Source organism: Hippopotamus amphibius, chromosome 7 (genome assembly GCF_030028045.1).
Source record: "Hippopotamus amphibius kiboko isolate mHipAmp2 chromosome 7, mHipAmp2.hap2, whole genome shotgun sequence".
Lineage (NCBI taxonomy): Eukaryota > Metazoa > Chordata > Mammalia > Artiodactyla > Hippopotamidae > Hippopotamus > Hippopotamus amphibius.
This window is the reverse complement of record NC_080192.1, coordinates 91166746-91192139: the sequence shown is the minus strand read 5'-3', so window position 1 is coordinate 91192139 and position 25394 is coordinate 91166746. Positions and strand designations below refer to the sequence as shown.

At 35.5% G+C, this 25394-nt stretch overlaps 1 protein-coding gene across 2 annotated transcripts in view; it reads left to right on the top strand.

Annotated features, from left to right (window-relative positions):
- APLF (aprataxin and PNKP like factor) overlaps positions 1-25394 on the top strand; it is an 89633-nt gene that overhangs the window by 48109 nt on the left and 16130 nt on the right. For both annotated transcript variants that reach the window (XM_057742687.1, XM_057742688.1), the window contains exons 7-8: positions 5231-5586; positions 17711-17836. In XM_057742687.1, the coding sequence (XP_057598670.1) occupies positions 5231-5586; positions 17711-17836 (482 nt within the window). The remainder of the gene's footprint in view (positions 1-5230; positions 5587-17710; positions 17837-25394) is intronic.

Genomic DNA, 25394 nt, shown 5'->3' with positions numbered 1-25394 from the left:
CACCTGTCTGCTCACCATCCTGGAGCTGTCTTCTCTGATCCCTGTACAGGCCACCAAAATGTGGACCTGAAACAAATGGACTTCTAGATATTTCTCCAACAAAGATAGGTTTATTTGGGATCAGCAACTTGGGGTCTACAACCATGGCAAGCCATGTGTTGCAAGTTCCCACACTACGAGGGAAGGAGAGCTTTTATAGAGAGGAAAAGGAGGTTGGCAGGACTGTGGTAAACTAAGAGTCCATGTCTTTTTATTGGCTGAATCATTGTCAGGAAAGAAGAGGAGTCTTTCTTCTTCCTCTTGGGCTTTGCTGTCATCACAGGGCATGAGAGCTCCATCTTCTGGTCTCCTTGACTGTATTTAATTGAGGTATCTTTTTATTGATTTTTTTACAGTATCAGCAAAACGGCCCCCCCCCCCTTTTCTCCAAGAAAAAGTTTTTTTCAGAAGAAAATCTATAGTATACATGTTTTGCTGTGTCTTTACCACCCATAAGGTTTGATAATCACAAGTGAAACTTTGAGAAAGTCAGACCATTTCTGCCAACTGTAAAGACTTAAATCAAGGTTATTCAGAAAGAAAAAATTTTAAGTTATCAGGAATATCAAAACATCTAGGTGTTCAATAAAATCTTCAAAACATTACCAAAAATAGGTTACTTATTTCTAAAAGCTGGTAGGGAGGTAATATTTAAGACTCATTTTTCTTGAGTACAGTAGATTCTTGGCTTGGCTGACCAAAATAACAGGAGAGGTGAAGAATACAACTCTTATTTACATAGCTGATCTCTTAAGTGAAGACTGTATCCCAGAGCTCCTTAGTGATCAAAGAATGCTATATCCTTTGCTCCTGATTGGCCATTTGGACTGTACCATTTATAGCATGTCACTGATCAGTTCTACAGAAATATCTTTTCATTCATTCAATCATTCATTCATTTAACAAGCATTCATTAAGCAAATAGTGGTAATATAATGGCATTATAAACGCTATTAATGACAACTGAAAAAGGACCCACAACCATTTATTGAGCTCTTTTTATGCACTAGACCCAAGTACTAAGATATACTTATTTCATTTAATTTTTAGAAAATCCTGGAAAGTTGGTTGTTAATATCCCTGGTTTACAGATCAGGAGAGTATGAGAATTTAAATCAACTTGTTCAGGGTCAAAGATTAGCATATAGCAAAGCTGATATTCAAAATCCAATTGTCCTACTTCAAAAACCATTCTAATAGTCATTACAAGAAGCAGTCTTTCTGTTACATGCAAGGCAGTGTGCTAGAATGTGGGATTACATGAATAAAGATGAATAAGTTGATAAGGAGCAAATAGTCTTGTGGGGACATGATTCAAGTCATAAAATAAAGTGACAACACATTGATTTTTATGGGAGCCTTGAGGAAGACTACAGAAGCCAGTTTCTAGGGAGGGATTCCTAAAAGAAGCCAAATTTTAAGAGCAGTGGGCATGAACTAGGTGCAGGAGCTGGTAGGTGTAGGAATCCATCCCAGGGAGCAGGTATAAGAGCAGAGGGGATACAAATTGTATGCTGGGAACCCTTGTTCTTAGAATTCGTGGTGCAGAGCTGGGCGGCAGTGTGAAATGAGGGTGAAGCTGGTAGGGGGGGACCAGTTCATTGAAGGAGGCTCTTGAAATATTTTCAGCTGCAGAGATAATCCTGTCAACTCTTCAGAGGAGAGATTGGAAGAGAATAAGGTTGAAAACGGGGGATAGGGGCATTGACACTGTCATGAAATAAAGAGAATCTGGCCCAGGGCACTGACATTAAAGATGATGCAAAGGCATTGGATTAGCAAAATATTTAAGAAACAAACTGCAGCACTTGTTGCTTAGATATGGGGAATGTGAAGGAAAAAGAAATGAAAGATAGACTTCCAAGTTTCTGGCTAGAACGAATGAATGAATGATGTTGGCCAAAACTATGGTACAGAATACAGAGGGAGGATTTCAGTTTGACATTTTGAGTTTGAGGTGCATAGAATATTGAGGGAGAAATGTCTAGCTAGTGGTTGAATGTATGAATTTGAAGCTCAAGAGTGAGGTTGGGGCTGGAGTTTAGGATTTTTTTGTCCTTAGCATATGAGTGCTAATGGGATTGATGCAGGACTTTTAAGGCCGTTTATTAGCACAGACATTCTTTCCAAGGGCAGATTGGAAACAACAACAGATTACTTCATTGAACTTGTGTTGGGGGAAGTTCTTTAACCTGTCCCTTGTAGTATATTAAAACTTCAGATGGGGAATTCCCTGGCTGTGGTTAAGACTCTGTGCTTTCGCTGCCATGGGCCTGGGTTCAGTATCTGGTTGGGGAGCTAAGATCCCACAGGCTGCACGTGTGGCAGGGCCAAGAAATAAAAAATAAAAAATAAACAAACCACTTCAGATGGTTGAGGGACGAGGGAGGGCTTCTTGGGCAAGTTAACAGGCTACTTCAATAGCCTTATTATGGTACACATTTTAGCCACCTTCAAGCACCAAGGTCACCTTCCACCAGCTCCATGCGCCTCAATCCCTGAGGTCTCTAGCATGTATTTTTAAAGAGTGTAGGAGACCTGCCTCCCCTGTGAATCTCTAGGTTCATGAATCTCTAGCTCCCCACTCTTCATTCTTCATGTTTTCATCTCATCTAGGACATAAGCCTAGGTGTGAGTGCCATAAAATATGGAGCTCCCTGCCTTCCCCTACTTCCTCCAAGTACAGAGCACCCTCCATGTTTCCCCTTCCCTCATTTTCCAGTTCACTGACTCGCTCTGGCTCATGAGCTTTATAACTGGCACAGTATGAATTTATGTCTCAGCAAACTTACAAATTACTGCATGTAATGGATTTTTGGGACCGTTTATGAATAATTGAAACCACGAATGTTAAATTCTTGAATGCCAAGGGCCTACTGAATATCAATATTTCATGAAGTTCCGTAAAGAACATTATGAATTCCAGCTTTTATGTCTCTTAAAATATTTGAGAACCCCTGATCCATAGTATTGATATCTGTGACTTTATTACTCATTTCTCTTTTAGAATAAATTAACATGTTAAACATATTCCTTATGAAGATATTAAAAAAAAAAACCAAATCCTTCTTTACCTTTCATGGAAGTGGAGTTGAAATATGATACTTACATTTCATATCTTTTATTTCATTTCTTTGGTTTGCTTTTCATTTTTAGAATGGTAATATAGTAAATGCTTATTGTCAAAAATTAGACTATTCAGACGCATGTGAAGTGAAATGAAAATCTTGATTTGCCTCATCCTTCAGTCTTATTGCCTACTGATATTTTGGTTTGCATCCTTCTAAATCTTTTCATTTGGATTTACATAAGTAAGTACTCACATAGATATACAGGGAATCTTTTTACAAGCTAGATGGAATCATAGTGTATATATATTGTTTAATTTTAAAAATCCTTAGGTAGATATAGATCTACCTCATTCTTTTCCACGTCTGCACAGTGTTTCATGGTAAGAATGTATTCTACTTTGTTTAACATTTTCCTAATTGTTGTTTTTTCCCCTGTAATGAATGTGACAGGATGTTGAGTGGCATATTTTTTCTTATTGTCCCAAAACTGTTACTGAGGCCCAACAGTGGTGACAGAAGTACTGTATCTTGTGTTTGAAAGCAGCCCCCCAGCAGTGAGAGGTAGACTTTCCCTGTGGGGCTTATTGAAAGGGATGAGAAGTATTCTCTGTCCCACCCCCAGGCTTTATGCAGAGAGAATTGAGAGATAAGGTTTTAAGATTTGGAAGAGGGCTGTGTTTGGGGGGAGAAGTTATTTTTTCCCGTTCTAAAATCAAGAGAATTTATTGTGGAGTTTCAAGATGCCAACAGGAGTGAGAGACTGACATTTTATTGGACCTGCTTAGCCAGTGGATTTGCCGACTTACCCATTACTATCTGAACAGAGAAAGAGAAAATTGGTGAGAGTTGACTTAGTGGGGGACTGCCAAGTGGGGAGGTGGGTCAGGATTACTCTGTTCCCACCCCACAGTTTCACATCCTGGCATGTGTTAGTTGGTTGTATAGCAAAGGGAGATGAGCTTGGGGTGTACTTGAGCAGCTTGGGAGGAAGGAGTGTATATGTTAGCGGGACGTGGGCATGAATGCCAGCGGCTGAGGGCCAGCTCCAAGAGATAGTCAGATGATTGTTGTCTGTTACTGTACAAGAGCCATAATTAGATCTCAGTTCTTTTTGCAAGGTTTTTAGTCAGTTTGGATAACATTTTAAATTTGGCATACTGTGTTTCTTAAAAAATGAAAAACTATCAAAACATCTAAGCAGTTAGTCTAAAAAAGCCATGCTGATAATATCTTCTCAAGAAATTTGAGCTGTTGGATATCAAATTACATTAAAATCAGCTTCTTCCAGAAGACAGCCAGCATACATGAGTTCTTAGTTATACATGGGAGTGAACATTCATGTGTATCTAGTATGTTTTCATCACTCCTTACCAAGAGGCCTGGGGTTATCTGAGCAATGTTTCCACTCCACAGTAGGTATAAGTAATTAACAGGTCATTTTTAATAAGATAAGGCTAGGCTTACTCTTTGTACTGGTGGTAAGTACACGTTAAAAAGGTTCTGTAGTGCTAATGAGAATATTTACTTGATACAAAATACCTTTAATTGGTTAAACTGAAACTGTTATTCATGCCATTTCAAAGGAATCATTTGTTTTCTAAGTTGGTCATAACATAACTTAATGCAAATTTTTCTGTGAGGGAGGAGCAATTTCATCATTCAACTGTAGGAAAAAAATCATGATTATATTTAGAGGGTAGAAATAAAGTATTGTAGTAGCTTATAAGAAATTATAAGAACAATGCATAAGAGTGTGACACATTCTTGAACAGGAAATTTAAGAGCCTAGTAAGTTTTTTGGGAAAGATTATACTCACATGAAAGCAAATGTTGTATTCTCTTATGTTTCATTTGTATTTTTCTGGTTGTTTTTCACTGAATGTTTGACACGGTTATAAAGTTTTGATACAGCTGTAAATCCTCTTCTAATAACTGTAGATTATTTGAAAGTTATTAAACTAGAGACATAGGTAATGGTATTTTTAATAACTTTAAAATGTGAATCTTAAAGTTTTAAAATGTACACATTGCATGAATCTTGTAATTTCATGCTTTTATACTTAATGTACATATTTCTTTTGAAACATGCTTTATTTTTTATTTTCTGATTTGTGTTATAGGAAACACCACAATCACTTTCTGCAATCACGTTAGATAACACAGAGGTAAATAACATGAAGACTAATACACAGAGAAACAAAATCCCAGTAGAGGAACTTGGTAAGGTTTCTGAACACAAAATCACCAATAAGGGAGCACCAAATAAAGACAGCAAGGCGAGAAGTTGTTCTGAGAGTTGTTCAAGTGTCCAAGGCAAGTCCTTCCATGACGAGTCTCAAAGATCCCATCCTGGGTCCAGCTCTGATCCCGCCAGCCCTGAAACTCTGCATGCAAAGGCAGCTGTTTCAGTTCCACAGGATTCGGAAGAAAACAAGGTCAAGAGAACATCCTGCATGTATGGGGCAAACTGCTACAGGTATGAGATGAAATTATAGGTAGCACATAATTCCATTGTTTCAACAGCACGTAGCTATGTAGACATGTGCTATAGTGTGTTAAAAGCCTAGTAAAACCCATTGGCCTAAAGGTTAGGAGCTTTATCATGTTTCTGCTGGCTTACACTTTCTCGGTATGCAGTCTAGCAAATCCTGATGGAGGCTTTTAAAATGTAGTGGGGGATTAAATGTTTCATTGTAGATATGCTGATTAATACAAGGATCTGAACTGGGGAATCCAGACTTGAAAACAGAATCACTCAGATCGAAATACTTGCTTATTTAATGTTTTATTTAGATGTTAGAAAGATGGCTTCATAAATAGTTACTGTAAACAGTATAACACTAAAGAGAATTCTGAGTTGTGTTTAGGCATCTTATTATACTTGTGCATTTTCCTTTATATTTTTCTAATGGTGCTTTTGAATCACCATGATGCCTTCCTTCTAAAACAACTGAATATGTATTTTCTGGATTGACTGGTTACTCCTATATTACTTTATTTGATTACACTGTACCATATTTTCTAATTTCATACTTTGTGAATTAGTTTTAGGCTATAGTTTCTCTATGTTTATACTAGCATGCTTATAATTATATATCTCTATTTCAAAAGTATTTCTTTGCCATTCTAACCTATCAAACCAAGTACCTTAGCAATACATTCTAGTACAGTTTGTTGTCTTCTATTCAGTAGCATATTTATATCACATATTCTGTTAATTTCTCATTCACCCTATCTTTCTTTAAAGTGCAGTGCCATTTTAACACTTGAATCATCATATTTTTCAGTTTCAACCATTATAATTTATGCATTTATTCATGATTTTGTCTATTTGTAATGGCCTTACTCCTGCATATGAAACGTAATTTATAAACTTGTGAAATGGAAGTACATAAACCTTCTATTATTTTGGATTTTTGAAAAATCCTGTTTGGTATTTGTATCAGTTCACTAGAGCTGCTCTAACAAAATGCCACAGATTGGGTGGTTTAAACAGCAGAAATTTATTATCTCACAGTTCTGGAGGCTGAAAGCTTATTATCAAGGTATTAGCAGGTTGAGTTTCTCCTGCAGCCTCTCTCCTTGGCTTGCAGATGGTGCCTTCTCATTGTGTTCTCAATGGCCTTTACTCTGTGCATGTACATCCCTGGAGTCTCTTCCTCATCTTATAAGAACATCAGTCATTTTGGATTAAGGCCCTACCTTATGACCTTATTTACTCTGAATTATCTCTTTAAAGGCCCTGTCTCCAAATATAGTCACATCAGGGGTTAGGACTTCAACAATTAAATTTGGGGGTGGGGAACACAATTCAGTCTATAACAGTGTTCAGTTGGTATTTGTGTTTGTAAATGTGATTGAATGTTTTATCAAGATCATAATGAATTCATTCATATTTGACGATGATACACATTAGTTTTAACCGGCCATAGCTCATGAATAGCTTTTTTTTACTTTTTCACTAATTTTGATATACATAATTAATACCTGAGAAATATTTGCCACTGACATCTTGAAAACAAAATGTTTATATTTGTAACAAAGGGGGAAAAATAACCTATATTGAGTTCTTGTTATATATGTACATCATAACAATCAATTAAATGTATCTTTTCTCCAGCCTCAATTCCATGCTTTAGCTCCTGCCGTGACCTCTATGCGACAAGTGAATAATCTCCTGAGCCTCCAGACTAGCTCTCAGGTTCATATTCCTTCCTCATTGTTGCCTGAATGATCTGGCTAAGAAAATAACAACAAAGATAAAAAAGAAGAGAGAGGGAAAAAAATATCTGACAATATAACTCTCTTTTACAGAATCCTTCAGTGGCTAAAGGCCAGATTTCTTAGCATAGTCCAGAAGGCCCTGAACTCCCAGTTATTCTTTGGGTGCACCATGCTGTCATGGCTGTTGTTATATCCTTTGGATGTGCTGTTCCCTTTTCCTTACTCCTGTCCTGCTTAAAGGCACATTCAGTTCCTTTCTTAGTCCTTTTCTGACATGCCCATTCTTCCCTAAATTGCTCATCCTCTATTCTACACAACTTTTTTCCTCATACAGTTTCTAATATTTGATGTTAGACCTGATATTTAATATCTAATTATTGATTTCTAATTATTTATTTACATGTTCTGTCTTAACAGAAAATTATTTCTCAAGGATAGTCTTATTCACTCCCTTGATGCTATGGTATTAACTCCCCAAGTCTGTATCTCCAATATAGATTTCTTTACTAAATTTTAGATCCAGATAATCACCAGCTATATCATAGGCACTTAATTAAACCTGTCTGAAGTAGTCACATATTATTTCAGTCCTTTGTAAAACAAAAAAACAACAAAATGGCATTTAACTTTATAGAAACTGTTGCTTCCAAAAAATTCTTTTTGAAAATTTTGTTCTTTTGGGGTCATATAGTTTTTTTGTTTAATAGCATATGTTTCCATTAGTAAACTGGTTTTAAAAATTGGACAGGACTTCCTGGTGGCTCAGTGGTTAAGAACCTGCCTGCCAATGCAGGAGACACGGGTTCGAGCCCTGGTCTGGGAAAATCCCACATGCTACAGAGCAACTAAGCCTGTGCGCCACGACTACTGAGCCTGTGCTCTAGAGCTCATGAGTCACTACTACTGAGCCCATGTTCCACAACTACTGAAACCCGTGCACGTAGAGCCTGAGCTCTGCAACCAGAGAAGCTGCCACGAGAAGCCCATGAACTGCAATGAAGAGTAGCCCCCACTTGCCGCAACTAGAGAAAGCAACATGCAGCAACGAAGACCCAATGCAGCCAATAAATTAATTAATTTAAAAAATTGGACAGAAATTAAAATGTCTCTTATTAGCATGTAAGAAATTTATACCTTATTTAAAACTTGTAGCTTTTATCTGCATAACGTCATATAAATTATGGGTTAATAGTATATAAAATAAGGTTTTCATCTCTAATAAAGGTGAAGTGTCCTACTGAGGACCAAACCTCCCACTGAAAACAACTAGCAAAGCAGAAAACTCATGTTTGAGAACGTTAGAGGCAGTCAGGACCTTGAGGCTTCTTTTTCTCTTGTGAAATTTGCCTTTAGTGTTTCTGACTGAGGGCTAAGAGGACAGGCAGAGTTTTGGGCAGTCTCGTGTAACTTAGACAACAAAAATGGAATTTGGTATTTGCCAAGCAGCAGGGGCCCTGTATGGAAGTATAGACGTTCAGGAGGGAAAATAGGAGCATAATAAAACTGAATATTGACTATATAAAGCAGTAATTAATTTTTTGTTTTATGAAGTATTTGTGAAATTAAAATATACGAAAATAGCACAGAAGTTGTTGGGGATTAAAACAAGTAAATTTTAACTAGTTATGTTACATAAGTGGAAGAATATAGTATGTGTTATTTTGTGACTGTCTTACTTTACTTAGATCCTCAAGATTCATCCATGTTGTAGCATGAGTCAGGATCTCCCTCCTTTTTAAGGCTGAATAATATTCCATTGTATGTATGTACCATGTTTTGTTTATCCATTCATCTGTCAGTGGACATTTGGGGTGCTTCCATCTCTTGGCTATTGTGAATAATGCAGCTGTGAACATGGGTGTGAAGATAACTCTTTAAGATCCTACTTTCAGTTTTAGGGGGTATAAATCCAGAAGTAGAATTGCTGTGTCATATGGTAATTATATTTTTAATTTTTTGAGGAACCATCATACTGTTTTCCATAGTAGCTGTACCATTTTATATTTCCACAAACAATGCACAAGTGTTACAGTTTGTCCACATCCTTACCAACACTTGTTATTTCTGGTTTTTTGATGGTGGCCATTTTAATGGGTGTGAAGCATGATATATCATTGTGTTTTTGATTTGCACTTCCCTAATGATTAGTGATGTTGAACATCTTTTCATAAGCTTGTTGACCTTTGTATATCTTCTTTGGAGAAAGGCCTATTCAAGTCCTTTGCCCATTCTTGAATCAAGTTATTTTTTGGTCATTGAGTTTTAGGAGTTCTTTATATATTCTGGTTATTGACCCCTCATTAGGTACATGACTTGCAAATATTTTCTCCCATTCTGTAGGTTGCCTTTTCACTCTGTTAATTGAATCCTTAGATGCAAAGAAAATTTTAATTCTGACATAGTCCAGTTTGTCTATTTTTACACTTCTTGCCTTTGCATTTGGCAGTAAATCTTTGACAAATCCAATGTCATGAAGCTTTTGCCCTGTTTTCTTCTAAAACTTCTATATTTTAGGTCTTACGTTTATGTCTTAGATACATTTTGAGTTAGTATTGTATATGGTGTAAGGGAAGGGTCCCACTTTATTCTTTTGCATGTGAATATCCTCTTTTTCCAGCACCATTTGTTGAAAGGAGTATTCTTTCCTTTTGGAATGTTCTTGGCAACTTTCTTGAAAAATCATTTGACCATATAAGCAAGAGTTTATTTTGGGCTTTCTGTTCTCTTCCATATGTCTATATGCCTGTCTTTATGTTAGTACCACACTGTTTTGATAACTGTAGTTTTGTAATAAGTTTTGAAATCAAGAAGTGTGAAACCTTCAAGTTTCTCAAGATTGTTTTGTGCATTTGAGGTCCCTTGAGATTTCACATGAATTTTAGGATGGATTTGTCTATTTCAAAAAATGTCATTGGAATTTTAATACACATTGCTTTAAATCTGTAGATTGCTTTGGGTAGTATTTACATCTTAACAATATTAAGTCTTCCATTCCATGAATATGGGGTGTCTTTCCATTTATTTGTGTCTTCTTTAATAGAAATTAAACCTGTGTATGTCTTTCACCTCTTTAAGTTTATTTCCTGTTTTATTTTTAAATGTTTTTGTAAGTTGAATTGTTTTCTTAGTTTCCTTTCAGGATTGTTCATTATGAGTATATAGGAACGCAGCTGGTTTTTGGGTTTTGATTTTTGTATCCTGCAACTTTGGTGAATTAGTTTATTCCTTCTAACAGTACACCAAAAGTAGAATATTCACAGCAGTATTATTTATAATAGCCAACAACTAGAATAAATCCAAAAGTCTGTTGATAGTAAAATGGACAAATAAATTACAGCACTTTCATATAATGGAATGTTACACAGTAATAAAAGTATGCTACTGTTACATGCAACAACATGAAGTAATCATACAAACATAAAAAGTTGTTCTCAAAGAAGTACATACTATATATTTCCATGTTAATTAAAAAAAAATTTGTTTTTTAGAACTTTTATTGAGGTACAGTTAACATACAATAAACTGCATATATTTAGAGTGTACAATTTGGTATCCCAATCTCCCAGTTCATTCTCCTCCAACCCTCCCCGTTTTCCTCACTTGGTGTCCATATGTTTGTTCTCTACATCTCTGTCTCTATTTCTCCCTTGAAAACCGGTTGATTTGTACCATTTTTATATATTCTGCATATATGTGTTAATATACGGTATTTGTTTTCCTCTTTCTGACTCACTTCACTCTGTATGACAGTCTCCAGGTCCATCCATGTCTCTACAAATGTTCCAGTTTCATTGCTTTTTACAGCTGAATAATATTCCATTGTATATATGTACCACATCTTTTTTATCCATTCATCTGTTGATGGACATTTAGGTTGCTTCCATGTCCTGGCTATTGTAAATAGTGCTGCAATGAACATTGGAGTGTGTGTGTCTTTTTGAATTATGGTGTTCTCTGGGTATATGCCCAGCAGTGGGATTGCTGGGTCATATGGTAACTCTATTTTCAGTTTTGCAAGGAACCTCCATACTGTTCTCCATAGTGGCTGTATCAGTTTACATTCCCACCAACAGTGCAAGAGCGTTCCCTTTTCTCCACACCCTCTCCAGCATGTACTGTTGGTAGATTTCCTGATGATGCCCATACTAACTGGTGTGAGGTGATACCTTATTGTAGTTTTGATTTGCGTTTCTCTAAAAATGAGTGATGTTGAGCAGCTTTCCATGTGCCTCTTGGCCATCTGTATGTCTTCTTTGGAGCAATGCCTACTTAGGTCTTCTGCCCATTTTTGGATTGGGTTGTTTGTTTTTTTGATATTGAGCTGGATGAACTGTTTATATATTTTGGAGGTTAATCCTTTGTTTGTTGATTCGTTTGCAAGTATTTTCTCCCATTCTGAGGGTTGTCTTTTCGTCTTGCTTATAGTTTCCTTTGCTGTGCAGAAGCTTTGAAGTTTCATTAGGTCCCACTTATTTATTTTTGTTTTTATTTCCATTACTCTAGGGGGTGGGTCAAAAAAGATCTTGCTGTTATTTACGTCAAAAAGTGTTCTTCCTATGTTTTCCTCTAGGAGTTTTATAGTGTCTGGCCTTCCATTTAGGTCTTTAATCCATTTTGAGTTTATTTTTCTGTATGGTGTTAGGAAGTGTTCTAATTTCATTCTTTTACATGTAGCTGTCCAGTTTTCCCAGCACCACTTATTGAAGAGGCTGCCTTCTCTCCCTTGTATATCCTTGTCTCCTTTGTCATAGATTAGTTGGCCATACTTTATTTCTGGGCTTCCTGTCCTGTTCCTTTGATCTGTATTTCTGTTTTTGTGCCAGTACCATACTGTCTTGATCACTGTAGCCTTGCAGTATGGTTTGAAGTCAGGAAGCCTGATTCCACCAACTCCATCTTTCCTTCTCAAGATTGCTTTGGCTATTCGGGGTCTTTTGTATTTCCATACAAATCGTAAAATGTCTTGTTCTAGTTCTGTGAAAAATGCCATTGGTAATTTGGTAGGGATTGCATTGAATATGTAAATTGCTTTGGGGAGTATAGTCATTTTTACAATGTTGATTCTTCCAGTCCAAGAACATGGTATGTCCCTCCATCTGTTTGTGTCATCTTTGATTTCTTTCATAAGTGTCTTATAGTTTTGTGAGTACAGGTCTATTACCTCCTTAGTTAGGTTTATTCCTAGGTATTTTATTCTTTTTGTTGCAATGGTGAATGGGATTGTTTCCTTAATTTCTCTTTCTGATCTTTCATTGTTAGTGTATAGAAATGCAAGAGATTTCTGTGTGTTAATTTTGTATCCTGCAACTTTACCAAATTCATTGATTAGCTCGAATAGTTTTCTGGTGGCATCTTTACGATTTTCTGTGTATAGTATCATGTCATCTGCGAACAGTGACAGTTTTACTTCCCCTTTTCCAATTTGGATTCCTTTTATTTCTGTTTCTTCTCTGATTGCTATGGCAAGGACTTCCAAAACTATGTTGAATAGTAGTGGCGTGAGTGGACATCCTTGTCTTGTTCCTGATCTTAGAGGGAATGCCTGCAGTATTTCACCAATGAGAATGATGTTTGCTGCGGGTTTGTCATATATGGCCTTTATTATGCTGAGGTAGAGTCCCTCTATGCCCACCTTCTGGAGAGTTTTTATCCTAAATGGGTGTTGAATTTTGTCAAAAGCTTTTTTCTGCATCTATTGAGATGATCATGTGGTTTTTATCCTTCAGTTTGTTAATATGGTGTATCACATTGATTGATGTGCATATATTGAAGAATCCTTGCATTCCAGGGATAAACCCCACTTGATCATGGTGTATGATCCTTTTAATGTGTTGTTGGATTCTGTTGGCTAGTATTTTGTTGAGGATTTCTGCATCTAAATTCATTAGTGATATTGGTCTGTAGTTTTCTTTTTTTGTAGTATCTTTTTCTGGTTTTGGTATCAGGGTGATGGTGGCCTCATAAAATGAGTTTTGGAGTGTTCTTTCCTCTGCAATGTTTTGGAAGAGTTTGAGAAGGTTGGGTGTTAGCTCATCTCTAAATGTTTGATAAAATTCACCTGTGAACCCATCTGGTCCTCGACTTTTGATTGTTGGGAGATTTTTAATCACAGTTTCAATTTCATTCCTTGTGATAGGTCTGTTCATATTTTCTATGTCTTCCTGATTCAGTCTTGGAAGCTTATACCTTTCTACGAATCTGTCCATTTCATCCAGGTTGTCCATTTTATTGGCATATATTTGCTTGTAGTAGTCTCTTATGGTGCTTTTTTTTTCTGTGGTGTCCATTGTAACTTCTCCTGTTTCCTTTCTAATATTATTGATTTGAGTCCTCTCCCTCTTTTTCTTGATGAGTCTTGCTAGAGGTTTATCAATTTTATGTATCTTCTCAAAGAACCAGCTTTTAGTTTTATTGATTTTTGCTATTGTTTTCTTTGTTTCTATGTCATTTATTTCTGCTCTGATCTTTATGATTTCTCTCTGTCTATTCACTTTGGGTTTTGTTTGCTCTTTCTCTAGTTTCTCTAGGTGTAAGGTTAGATTGTTTATTTGGGACTTTTCTTGTTTCTTGAGGTAGGATTGTATTGCTAGAAACGTCCCTCTTAGAACTGCCTTTGCTGCATCCCATAGGTTTTGGATTGTTGTGTTTTCATTGTCATCTGTCTCTAGGTATTTTTTGATTTCCTGTTTGATTTCTTCAGTGATCTGTTGGTTATTTAGTAGCATATTGTTTAGCCTCCATGTGTTTGTGTTTTTTACAGTTTTTTTCCTGTAATTGATTTCTAATCTCATAGTGTTGTGGTTGGAAAAGATGCTTGATATGATTTCAATTTTCTTGAATTTACCAAGGCTTGATTTATGACCCAAAATGTGATCTATCCTGGAGAATGTTCCATGTACACTTGAGAAGAATGTGTAATCTGCTGTTTTTGGATGTAATGTCCTTTAGATATCTATTAAATCCAGCTGATTTATTGTGTCATTTAAAGCTTGTGTTTCCTTATTAATTTTCTGTCTGGATGATCTGTCCATTGGTGTAAGTGAGGTGTTAAAGTCCCCCACTATGATTGTGTTACTGTCGATTTGCCCTTTCATAGTTGTTAGCATTTGCCTTATGTATTGAGGTGCTCCTATATTGGGTGCATATATATTTATAATTGGTATCTCTTCTTCTTGGATTGATCCCTTGATCTTTATGTAATGTCCTTTCTTGTCTGTTGTAACATTTTTTTATTTTAAAGTTTATCTGACACGAGTATTGCTACTCCAGCTTTCTTTTGATTTTCATTTGCATGGAATATCTTTTTCCATCCCCTCACTTTCCATCTGTATGTGTCCCTAGGTCTGTAGTGGATCTCCTGTAGACAGCATATGTATGGGTCTTGTTTTTGTATCCATTCAGCCAGTCTTTGTCTTTTGGTTGGTGCATTTAGTCCATTTACATTCAAGGTAATTATCGATATGTATGTTCCTATTACCATTTTCTTAATTGTTTTGTTTTTGTTTCTATAGGTCCTTTTCTTTTCTTATGTTTCCTGCTTAGAGAAGTTCCTTTAGCATTTGTTGTGGGGCTGGTTTGGTGGTGCTGAATTCTCTTAGCTGTTGCTTCTCTGTAAAGCTTTTGATTTCTTCATCGAATCTGAATGAGATCCTTGCTGGGTAGAGTATTCTTGGTTGTAGGTTCTTCCCTGTCATCATTTTAAATATATCGTGCCACTCCCTTGTGGCCTGCAGAATTTCTGCTGAGAAATGAGCTGTTAACCTTATGGAAGTTCCCTTGTATGTTATTTGTTGTTTTTCCCTTGTTGCTTTTAATAACTTTTCTCTGTCTTTAATTTTTGTCAATTTGCCTATTATATGTCTTGGCATATTTCTCCTTGGGTTTATCCTGTCTGGGACTCTCTGTGCTTCCTGGCCTTGGGTGGCTATTTCCTTTCCCATGTTAGGGAAATTTTCAACTAGAATCTCTTCCAGTATTTTCTTGGGTCCTTTCTCTCTCTCTTCTCCTTCTGGGACCCCTGTAATGTGAATGTTGGTGCATTTAATGTTGTCCCAGAGGTCTCTTAGGCTGTCTTCAGTTCTTTTCATTCTTTTTTCTTTATTCTTTTCTACATCAGTGATTATCACCATTCTGTTTTCCAGGTCACTTATTTGCCCGTCTGCCTCAGTTAATCTACTATTGGTTCCTTTTAGTGTAGTTTTCATTTCAGTTATTGTGTTGCATATCTCTGTTTGCTCTTTAATTCTTCTAGGTCTTTGGTAAACTTTTCTTGCAACTTTTCGATCTTTGTATCCAGTATTTTTTCAAAGTCCTGGATCATCTTCACCATCATTTTTCTGAGTTCTTTTTCTGGAAGGATGCCTATCTCCTCTTCATTTAGTTGTTTTTCTGGGGTTTTATCCTGTCCCTTCATCTGGTACAAAGTCTTCTGCCTTTTCGTTTTCTCTTTCTTTCTGTGGCTGTGGTTTTCAGCTCCACAAGACGAAATACTGCTGATACTGCTTGATACTGCTGTCTCCCTTCCTGTGGAGGAAGCTATCTAGGAGGCTGGTGGGTTCTTCCTGATGGGAGGAACTGATGGTGGGTTGGTCTGTGTGGGCGGGACTCAGTAAAACTTTAATCTGATTTGTTGGGTGGAGCTCAGTGACACTTTAATCTGCTTGTCTGACAGTCGTTTGGGCTGTGTTCCCACCTTGTTGGTTGTTTGGCCTGAGGCTACCCAGCACTGGAACTTACAGGCTCTTTGATGGGGCTAATGGTGAACTCTGGGAGAGCTCATGCTAATGAGCACTTCCTAGAACCCCTGCCGCCAGTGCCCCTGTCTCCTCCGTGAGCCACAGCTGCCCCCCCACCTCTGCAGGCAACCCTCCAACACCAGCAGTTACATCTGTTTCAGTCTCCTATGGGGTCACTGCTCCTTCCCCCTGGGTTCTGGTGAGCACACTATGTTTTGTGTGCCTTCGAAGAGTGGAGTCTCTGTTTCCCCCAGTCCTGTGGAGGTCCTGCAATCAAATCCCGCTGGCTTTCAAAGTTTGATTCTCTGGGGATTCCTCCTCCCGTTGCCAGATCCCCGGGTTGGGAAGTTTGACATGGGGCTCAGAACCTTCACTTTAGTGTGTGGACTTCTGTGGTATAACTGTTCTCCAGCTTGTGAGTCACCCACGCAGCTTGATGGGATTTGATTTTAACACGATTGCACCCCTCCTACCATCTCATTAAGGCTTCTCTTTTGTCTCTGAATGTGGGGTGTCTTTTTTAGTGAGTTCCAGTGTCTTTCTGTCAATGATTGTTCAGCAGTTAGTTGTAATTCCACTGCTCTTGCAAGAGGGAGTGAGCACACATTCTCCTACTCTGCCATCTTGAACCATCCTTCCATGTTAATTTAAATACAGGAAAAACTATTATGTTGTTTTGTAACATTGCTTCTGAAAGTATGGTCCAGAAGCCCTTGCAGGTCCTGGTCCCCAAGATGCTTTTAGGAAACCTGTTGGGCCAAAACCATTTTCATAATAATACTTTGTGTGTGTATGCCTTTTTTGCTCTGATTCTCTCACTTATAAGTGTACGGTATTCCCAGAGTCTACTTGATTTGTGTTAATGATTGAATGCAGAAGCAAGATATGAGAATCCAGATGCCCTCTAGTAAGCCAGACATTAAAAAAATCTCCAAAGTATAAAACAATGTCTCCACGAATTTTCTTCTTTTTTGGAAGCTAGGTATTTATGTTAAGATGTGCTATTTATGATGATATGTTAAGGGTTTATTACCGTTTTAAAGTAAATTGATTTTAAAATTTTCTCATTTTCAGTTTCTAATAGGTTAAATAATCCAGATGAAGAAAAGCTCTCTGGAGTTTTAATAATTTTTTTCCCGAAACCAAAAAGTTTGAGAAACACTATTGCAGATGACAGGATAGTGGTTACCTTTGAGTGGTAAATTGGGTTTAATGATTGGAAGAGGACATGCAGGGCTTCTGGAATGGTAATATTGTTTTTTATCTTAGCAGAGGGAGTGTAGATGTGTTCACTTTATTAAAAGTCTTTAAAAGCTATGTTTGCTTATAATATTTATATTATTCTATATATTCTATTGTATATATCCTATGTAAAGTACTGTTTGCAGATTGTCTGTTGACATTCATGGTCTTCCCCATATCACTAGAAATTTATTTTGCTACCATGAGAGTTCTGCACTGACTAAATGTCATGAGCTTTATTTTTTAACAGTGTGGTATGTTGGTTGACATTCTGAAATAATCACATGTATGTTGTTTGGTTTCCTGCTATATCCTATTAATTACTTTTTCTAGTTTATCCAGAAATCTAGTATATCCTGTTAATTATTTTTTCTGACAGTATGTTTGTCACTTTCATAGGAAGAATCCTGTCCATTTTCAACACTTCAGTCACCCTGGTGATAGTGATTATGGAGGTGTACACATTGCATGTCAAGATGAGGCTGATGACCGGCCCGAATGTCCCTATGGAGCATCTTGTTATAGGTGTGTAAACCTGAAATGTTTGGTTATACCCCTTTCTGATTAATATCGGTTACTTATTCAGGAGAAACTGCAGGCAAGCTTCTCATGTCAATCCTTCAAATTTTAGTTGTTAAAATTCCATTGGTAATAGGTTTTATTTTGTTAATAGGTAGGATTGTAATATCTTTTAGATAATTCTAAGTTGTTGAAGTTATTAACATTGTAAATGCCTAGTATTTTTTCCTCATTTCTAACTTTCTGAAATGCAAGTCAGGTAATTTAAAAGCTGTCAGTTCTACCCCATTGTACATTCTATCCAGACTCTTTAGTTTGGCAGAAATCAATTCAGGTTGTTATCTCTGCCTCCCTCAACTCCTACCACTCCACCATTTTTGCCCACAGATGCAACTCAATCCTAAAAGAAAACACTATCTTCCTTCTCTCCTTCCATAGCATCTTGTACTCATCTGTTATCATGCACAGTAGAGTTTATCTCATGAGATTGTGTTTAGTTCTTTCTTGGATTGGCTTTGCCTCCAGACAGTAAGTTCTTTGACAGTAAGGACTTTTTTATCTGCAGCTTTGTTTAATGAATGAATGAATTTGAAGTAAATCAAACTACCAAAGAAAGAAATAGGATTCCATTCTTAAAGAACTTTAATTCTAAATAGCTATCTTTCCTAGGTCATTTTGGAATACAGGTTACTGAACCTACTGGCCTTATTGAAATTGTTTATTTCTATGATTTGTTTTTAATAAGAAGTTTCTGAGGCTGGAAGGAAAAATCAAGAAGCTAAGTGTTCCATTCCAGTAGAACATCCTACAGATAATCATAAGACTATATTGTCATCAACTATGTCAATAAATTTGAAAATTTAGGAAAAATGAACATATTTGTAGAAAATACAACTTTTAGAAAAGATATAAGAAAATAAAGAAAATGGGATACTCCTATAACATTAGAGAAATTGAATATATAAGTAAAAGGCTTCCATTAAAGAAATTCTAAATCCATTTGGCTTTAATGGCTAATTCAACCATAAACTTAAAGAAGAAACACTCAATTTTTCTACAGAGTATTCTGAAAAAAACTAAAGGAGAATATATTCCCCAACTCATTTTGTGATACAAAAACCTAACAAGAATAATATAAGAATGAAAACTTACTTTTGACCTTAGATGTAGATATCTTTTTTTTAAAAAGTTAAGTGAATTAAACACTTTTAAGAAAAGAAAAATCTAATATGACCAAATTGGTTTTATTAAAGGAATGCATGGTTTGTTTAATATTAAAAAGTAATGTAATTTACCACATATAAGAATAAGTAGAAAATTATATAATCATTTCAATAGATGCTTTAAAAAACTGACAAAATTCATTCATGATAAAAATTCATTTTAAAATTGGAACAGAAGGAAATGTCTTTAATATAAAGCATATCTATAAAAAAACTTAAAGCAAACATCTACTTAGAAGTGAGATAGACATTTTCTTTTGGATATCAGAAATGAGACGAGAATGACTTTTATTACCACTTTTATTCAACATTGTACTAGTGATGCAAGATAATGTAGTAAGACAAAAAAAAAGGAAATGGGTAAGAATTGGAAAGCAGAAATAAAACTTTGTTGACAAATGGTTTCATTATAGAGATAGAAAATGCAAAATGGTCTCTGATGAATTATAAGTATTAGTAAGTTCTTAGCAAGGTTGTTGGATATAAATATCAATATACAAGGTCAATTATATTTCTAAATTCCAGAGTCAACAATTGGGAAATAACTCTTAAAAGATTATATTTACAATAGCATCAAAAAGTATGATGTTCCTAGGAATAAATCTAATAAAAGGTATGAAAACCCTTCTAAGAAAAAAGTTGTTAGATGAGTAATGACAAAGGGTGAAATTTTCACGATTAGAAGATTCAATATTGTTTAAGTGCTAATTTCCCCCAAATTGATTTGTATGCAAACCCATTCAGAATCACAGTAGTTTTTATATAGAAACTTGTGATGTGATTCTAAAATTTACATGGATATGCAGAGGGCCAAAAACAGCCAAGACAATATCAAAAAGTTGGCAGAACTTGTTATACAGTTATACTAATCGGGACAATGTAGTATGTGCCCAAAGGTAAAGTTACAAGGCTAGAGCAGAGTAGAGCCCAGAAGCAAACCTGTGCATATACAGATGACATGTTCATGAAAAGGGCCATTGCAGGCAGTGGGAAAAGTGTGAATTTTTTCAGTTAATTTTATTGGGATAAGGGTGTTTATCTGGAAAAAGAAAATTCATACCATAGTAAAAAACTGAATTCCAGGTGGATCATAAAACTAAATGTGAAAGAAAGCAATAAGCTTTAAAGATACATATGGGAGAGAGTAATTTCATAATCCTAGGTAGGAGTTGTTTTCTAGGGCAAGATATAAAAAGCAATAAGTAACAACAAAGATTTACTGTATATAGCACAGGGAACTTATTCAATATCTTATAATAACCTATAATGGAAAAGAATCTGAAAAAAAATGTGTATATATATAAGTGAATCACTTTACTTCAATAAAAAATGCAAAAACTTAAGTGGAAAACATTTAATTATTTGACTGCATTAAAATTAAGATTTTTTTCCCATCAGTTTTTTTTTCCCCAACCATTAAGAGAGTGAAAATAAGCCACAGAGTGAGAAAAAAATATTTGCAACCACATAACTGACAGTAAGCTTATATCCTGTATCCTGACAGTAGGCTTATAAATTGCTGTTGTTTTTCTCTTAGTGACATATACAGGCTTTTTGCCCAAAAGGACATCTAGAGTGAATAAACTTATGAAAAAATACTCAGTATCATTATTAATCAGGGAGATTTCACACATTCGTGTGCATGTGCATACACACACACTCAATCTTGAAGTAACTAATTTCTTGCTTACATTTATTCAACAAAATTTCCCAAAGAATCATCAAATACCAAGTGCTGGTGAAGCAGTGGTGAGTGAGATTACTTGTAGAACAAATGTATTTGTGTCTGTCTGTCTGTCTGTCTATCTATCTATCCATCTATCTATCTACCTGTCTATATTTTTGGAACAAAACAGCGTTTCACAGCTCATGTCATAATTTGTGGCACTATGGTGACCTTTTCATTTTTAAAAAACTTTCATAATGCAGAATTTTATACGAATACACAAGTGGGGGGAGTACAGAATAAGTTTCAGCAAAGCTGTAACTCATTTTCAATAATTATCAAGTCAAGGCCAGCATTTTTTCATCTATATCACATCTTCATCTTACCCTTACTCCTAGATTCTTTTGAAGCAAATCCTTGGCATTGTATCTTTTCATCCCATTTTATTCATAGCTCTCCTAGAGTGTGTCTCTAAAAGATAAAGGCTCTCTAAAAACATACTACAGCACCATTATTAAATAAATCTTTAATATCTTTCAGCATTCTGTCAGGTATCCCAGTTCCCTTATACTCTCACAATTTTATTTTTCCTTTTGTATCTTTGCATCAGGATCCAGTTAATGTCTATGTATGACAAAAAGTGGCCATGTTTCTTAAGTTATTTAATCAATAGGTTCCTCTTCGTTTTCTCCCTCGACTCCCCCCCACCCTCCCCATCCCAGTCCTCTAAGGCATCATCCATCATCGAGCATCAGTCTCTTTAAACGGGGGCAGAGCAGGGCATAGTCAAGAGAAATTACTCAAAGGCCAGCAACTCACATGTACTAGTAGAAACTTTCATATTTATATCTAAATATATTTTTATGTACGTATATTATCTTTTTCTTTTTTATCTCTTGAGCTGCTTCGTGTCCTTGTTTCTACTTGAAGATAACGTCTTAAGATTTTTTCCCCCTCATTAATTTTAATTACAGTTTAGAGTGACTCTTGGAGAATGTTAGATATGATTGCTTACTCTGACTACTGTTTTACAAATAAGGGAATGGAAACTAGGAAAGATTAAATGAGTTGTAAAAGCTGGTGAGCTCAAAACCAAGTCTCCTCCCTTCTCCAGTCCAGCATTTCTGTGTGGCGTGGCCTGATTTTTAGTCATGGCTTCATAGCAGTGCTTGCCTTTTTAGCCAGCTGGCAAAATAATATTTTAGAGTTTAAAAAAAAACCCAGATAAAGTACTCTGATTGAAGAAATCGTGAATTTTTCAAACAAGGTACTAGAAACCAGATTGTAAAAGCATGATATATATTTATATACTCTTCCTTGTCACATTATCTAGTAGATTTATTTTGTATCATTGCTGTAACTAAATTGATACAATATTATGATCAATTTATTCTTTAACAACCTTGATTTGCAAGAATAAAAATTTTTTTTAGCCATATACTGTTTAGTGCTATTAAAAAATGATTTAAAGAAGATGATTTGTGTGATACAGAGTAATGTAACACTTTATGAAGCAGACAGTCTCCATTTGGAGAAGTGCAACATGGGGCAGAAGACAGGAAGCTTTTATAGAATGAAGACTAAAGAACAAGAAAGAGAAAAATAGAAAATACCTGATTCTCTGGGGCCACGTAGTCAACCTTGTTTGGGGTGAGTTGGGACAAGGAAATGAGTGTAGAACCCAGAGTTGGTTTGGCCTGTGGGAATTGGCTGACTGGATACACTGTGTCTCTGGTCAGGCAGAGCATTTACAGGGACCTGAAAGTTATCTTAAGTTTCAGTCTGCTGACATGGCACCCTAGGCAGGAGTGGCTCCATTTTAGGCCTAGATGTTTATTTCAGCAGTGCTAGAATATAAGCCTGCTGTATCAGCATGATAAAATGTTCTAATTTAGCTTGCTTAGAAGCAAGTTTTTATGTAAATGCATGCCAGATTTTTCCAGTAGCCACAGAAGAAAAATATTGACGCCTCAATGATCATAAAATAACCCATACAATCAGCCATAAATTATTATATTTAGAAAAGTGAAGATATGTATGTTCTAAAACTAAAGTTGTGATAAGCCTGTATTCTCTGATGATTGACACATTTGGAAGAGAGATGAAATTCATGAGCTAAAACATCTTTGTTTGCTTTTTATCTTTAAAAATTTGCCTTCACAAAACAGGATAAGGATTATTCTCAAGTAAAAACAAGTATTCTCTCAAGTGAAATACTAGGTTGGTTTTTAATTTGTTTGCTTCCCAACCTTAGGTTCTAATCCCTTGAATGTGTCCAGGTCAGTTTCTTGTTTTGGTAAATCTAGGTGATCTCAAATGTTGTATAATACTCGTACATTAAATAATCTTAATCTTATACTACATCAGCTACCTAAATTTATATGGCATTGTTTTGTATTTATAAGAATTGTCATCTTCTATGGTCAAAGTTTTTATCACTGTAGAGCAAATATGTAAACATAAAACTGTACATACATAGGTATACTTAATTTTCAGACATTTCATCCAATGAGTAAAACATGAGTGAAATAGAAAAATAGATATGGATCACATATGAATAAACATATTCTGTAGTAAAAATAAAGATTCCCATAGGCCATATAAGAGGTTGATGTTGAAAAAAGGATCTTTAATTATTAATTTTTTTTTCTAAAACTACGGGCATTATTAGTATTTTCTCTGACATTATACTTTCAAAAATCTAACATAATTAAATCAACTTGAAAATTGATAATTTGAAAGAACTACTTGATGTTATTATCATTTTCAGTATCTTGCGCATTTAACCAATTTTTTTCCTTTTGCGCTGTACCCTGCGCTCTGTCAGAAGACTCGTTCAGTTTAATGCATTTGATTAGCTTAAGGTACTTGTCTAAATTAGAACATTAGATACTTAATGTCCAGGATAATCCAGTGATTGCTGTGCTTGCCTCTGACTCACTTCCTCTGGTGCATAACAGGATTTTATTCAGTGCATTACTCCTGTTCTTATTTGTTAAATTAAGCACTAAACTTAGAATATATATGCACTAAAATGAACAGGATCCATCTTCAACCAGCTTAGTGTAAAAATGTAAAGTCAAACACATCTCTTGCCTTAGATTTACAAAACCTCAGGCAGGCATGTATTATGCAAATGAAAGTGCTGGTGCCTTCATGTTTTTCAGAAGCCAGTGCCCCACTTTGTTGTTTTTTTTTAATTATAATACCTTCTAAGAGGGATGATGTAAGGAAGTGTATCAGTCATCAGCTGTAAGTGCCCTCATTGTAATGAATCTGCAACATGATCTGTATAGTGTGAAAGAACATAGTGTTTTTGCCACAAGCGTAATTCATTTTTAAAAATGTATATTTCGTGTTAAAATTACTGTCTTTTTTAATTTGCTGATCCAGATTTATAGCTATGATCTAAAGTCTTTTGCTGTTTCCTCTTTTAAGTGTTCCAGGTTATTGTAGTATTATCTTAATTGATCATGTATGCGAAGGCACACCTTACACTATGAAATCCTGATTTTTAGAAGCTGCTTAATAAAAAATAGGAATGTATATGTTTAGTGTAAATTCATACTATATTATTTGAGGCAAAATAAATAGGTTTTAATAGGGAAACTAATTGCCTCATAATTGAGATTCCCAGAATCAGCTATGTGAGGCTGTTGATTATTTTATTTGTAGTTAAGAATAATCAAAATTGATCACCTTTCTGTAGGATCTGCATATAGAGGAAGTACTCTGTCATCACTTACCATGCTTACAGTTCTTTAATCATGTGTAAGAATACAATCTTAGAGGAAAGTATCTTAGAGTAAATGTTAATCACTGGCTGCAAAATTTTACCTGAGGCTTGGCTGTAATTTTTTTTGCTTCATTTAGAAGTAGCAGTAACAACAGCAAAAAAGAAATAACAGTAACAACATTGCTACTTGACATGTAATGTGTCATATAGCCTTCACAAAATGTACTGGAGTGTCTTCTGTGGTTTGATTTTTCCTTCTCCTTTATTTGAGTATACATTCATTTTCATATTAATAAGTTTATTTTTCTTTGTTATGTTTAGTGTTAATTGCACATATGTACAGATTTTCAGAGTTCTCTTGGCAGAGATAGTAAGTTGTAATGATTTTCAATTAGCAGGTTGACTACTTTCTCTTATTTTTTGCTGGCTACTCATTCAGTGTTTAATAAAAACCTGTATCTGTTAATTTTCCTTTTTCTCCTAAATTTGAGACTTAGGTATTTGAAAACATAGGATTCATGTTTTTGCTTTAGGTTTTAAATTGTGTTGAATTTCAAAATTGCAAGATAAATTATTTTGGAATGAAAACAAACATATAGTATGATCATTTATTCATTGAGTGAATAGTGAGCATCCAACATGCTAGTCAGTTTTGTGGAAGTTGATGGGAAACAGTACTTTAGGTTCATTTTAAAATTTTGAGTGGAAGTTTGATATTAAGCTATTAAGTTTTTGGAAGTAAACAAAAATAAAAATTGTTATTCTGTTCTTGTCACTGCCTAGTTAATCTTTAGGTGGCTCTTTATGATGGAGAGATAATGGGTTTTTAAATGAGCAGACTTAGGTTCTAGTTATGGTTATGCCAATTCTGTGGCAAAACTTTGATTGTCATTTGATTTTCCTGGGCTTCAGTTCCTCATGGAAACAAGAAGGTTGGAT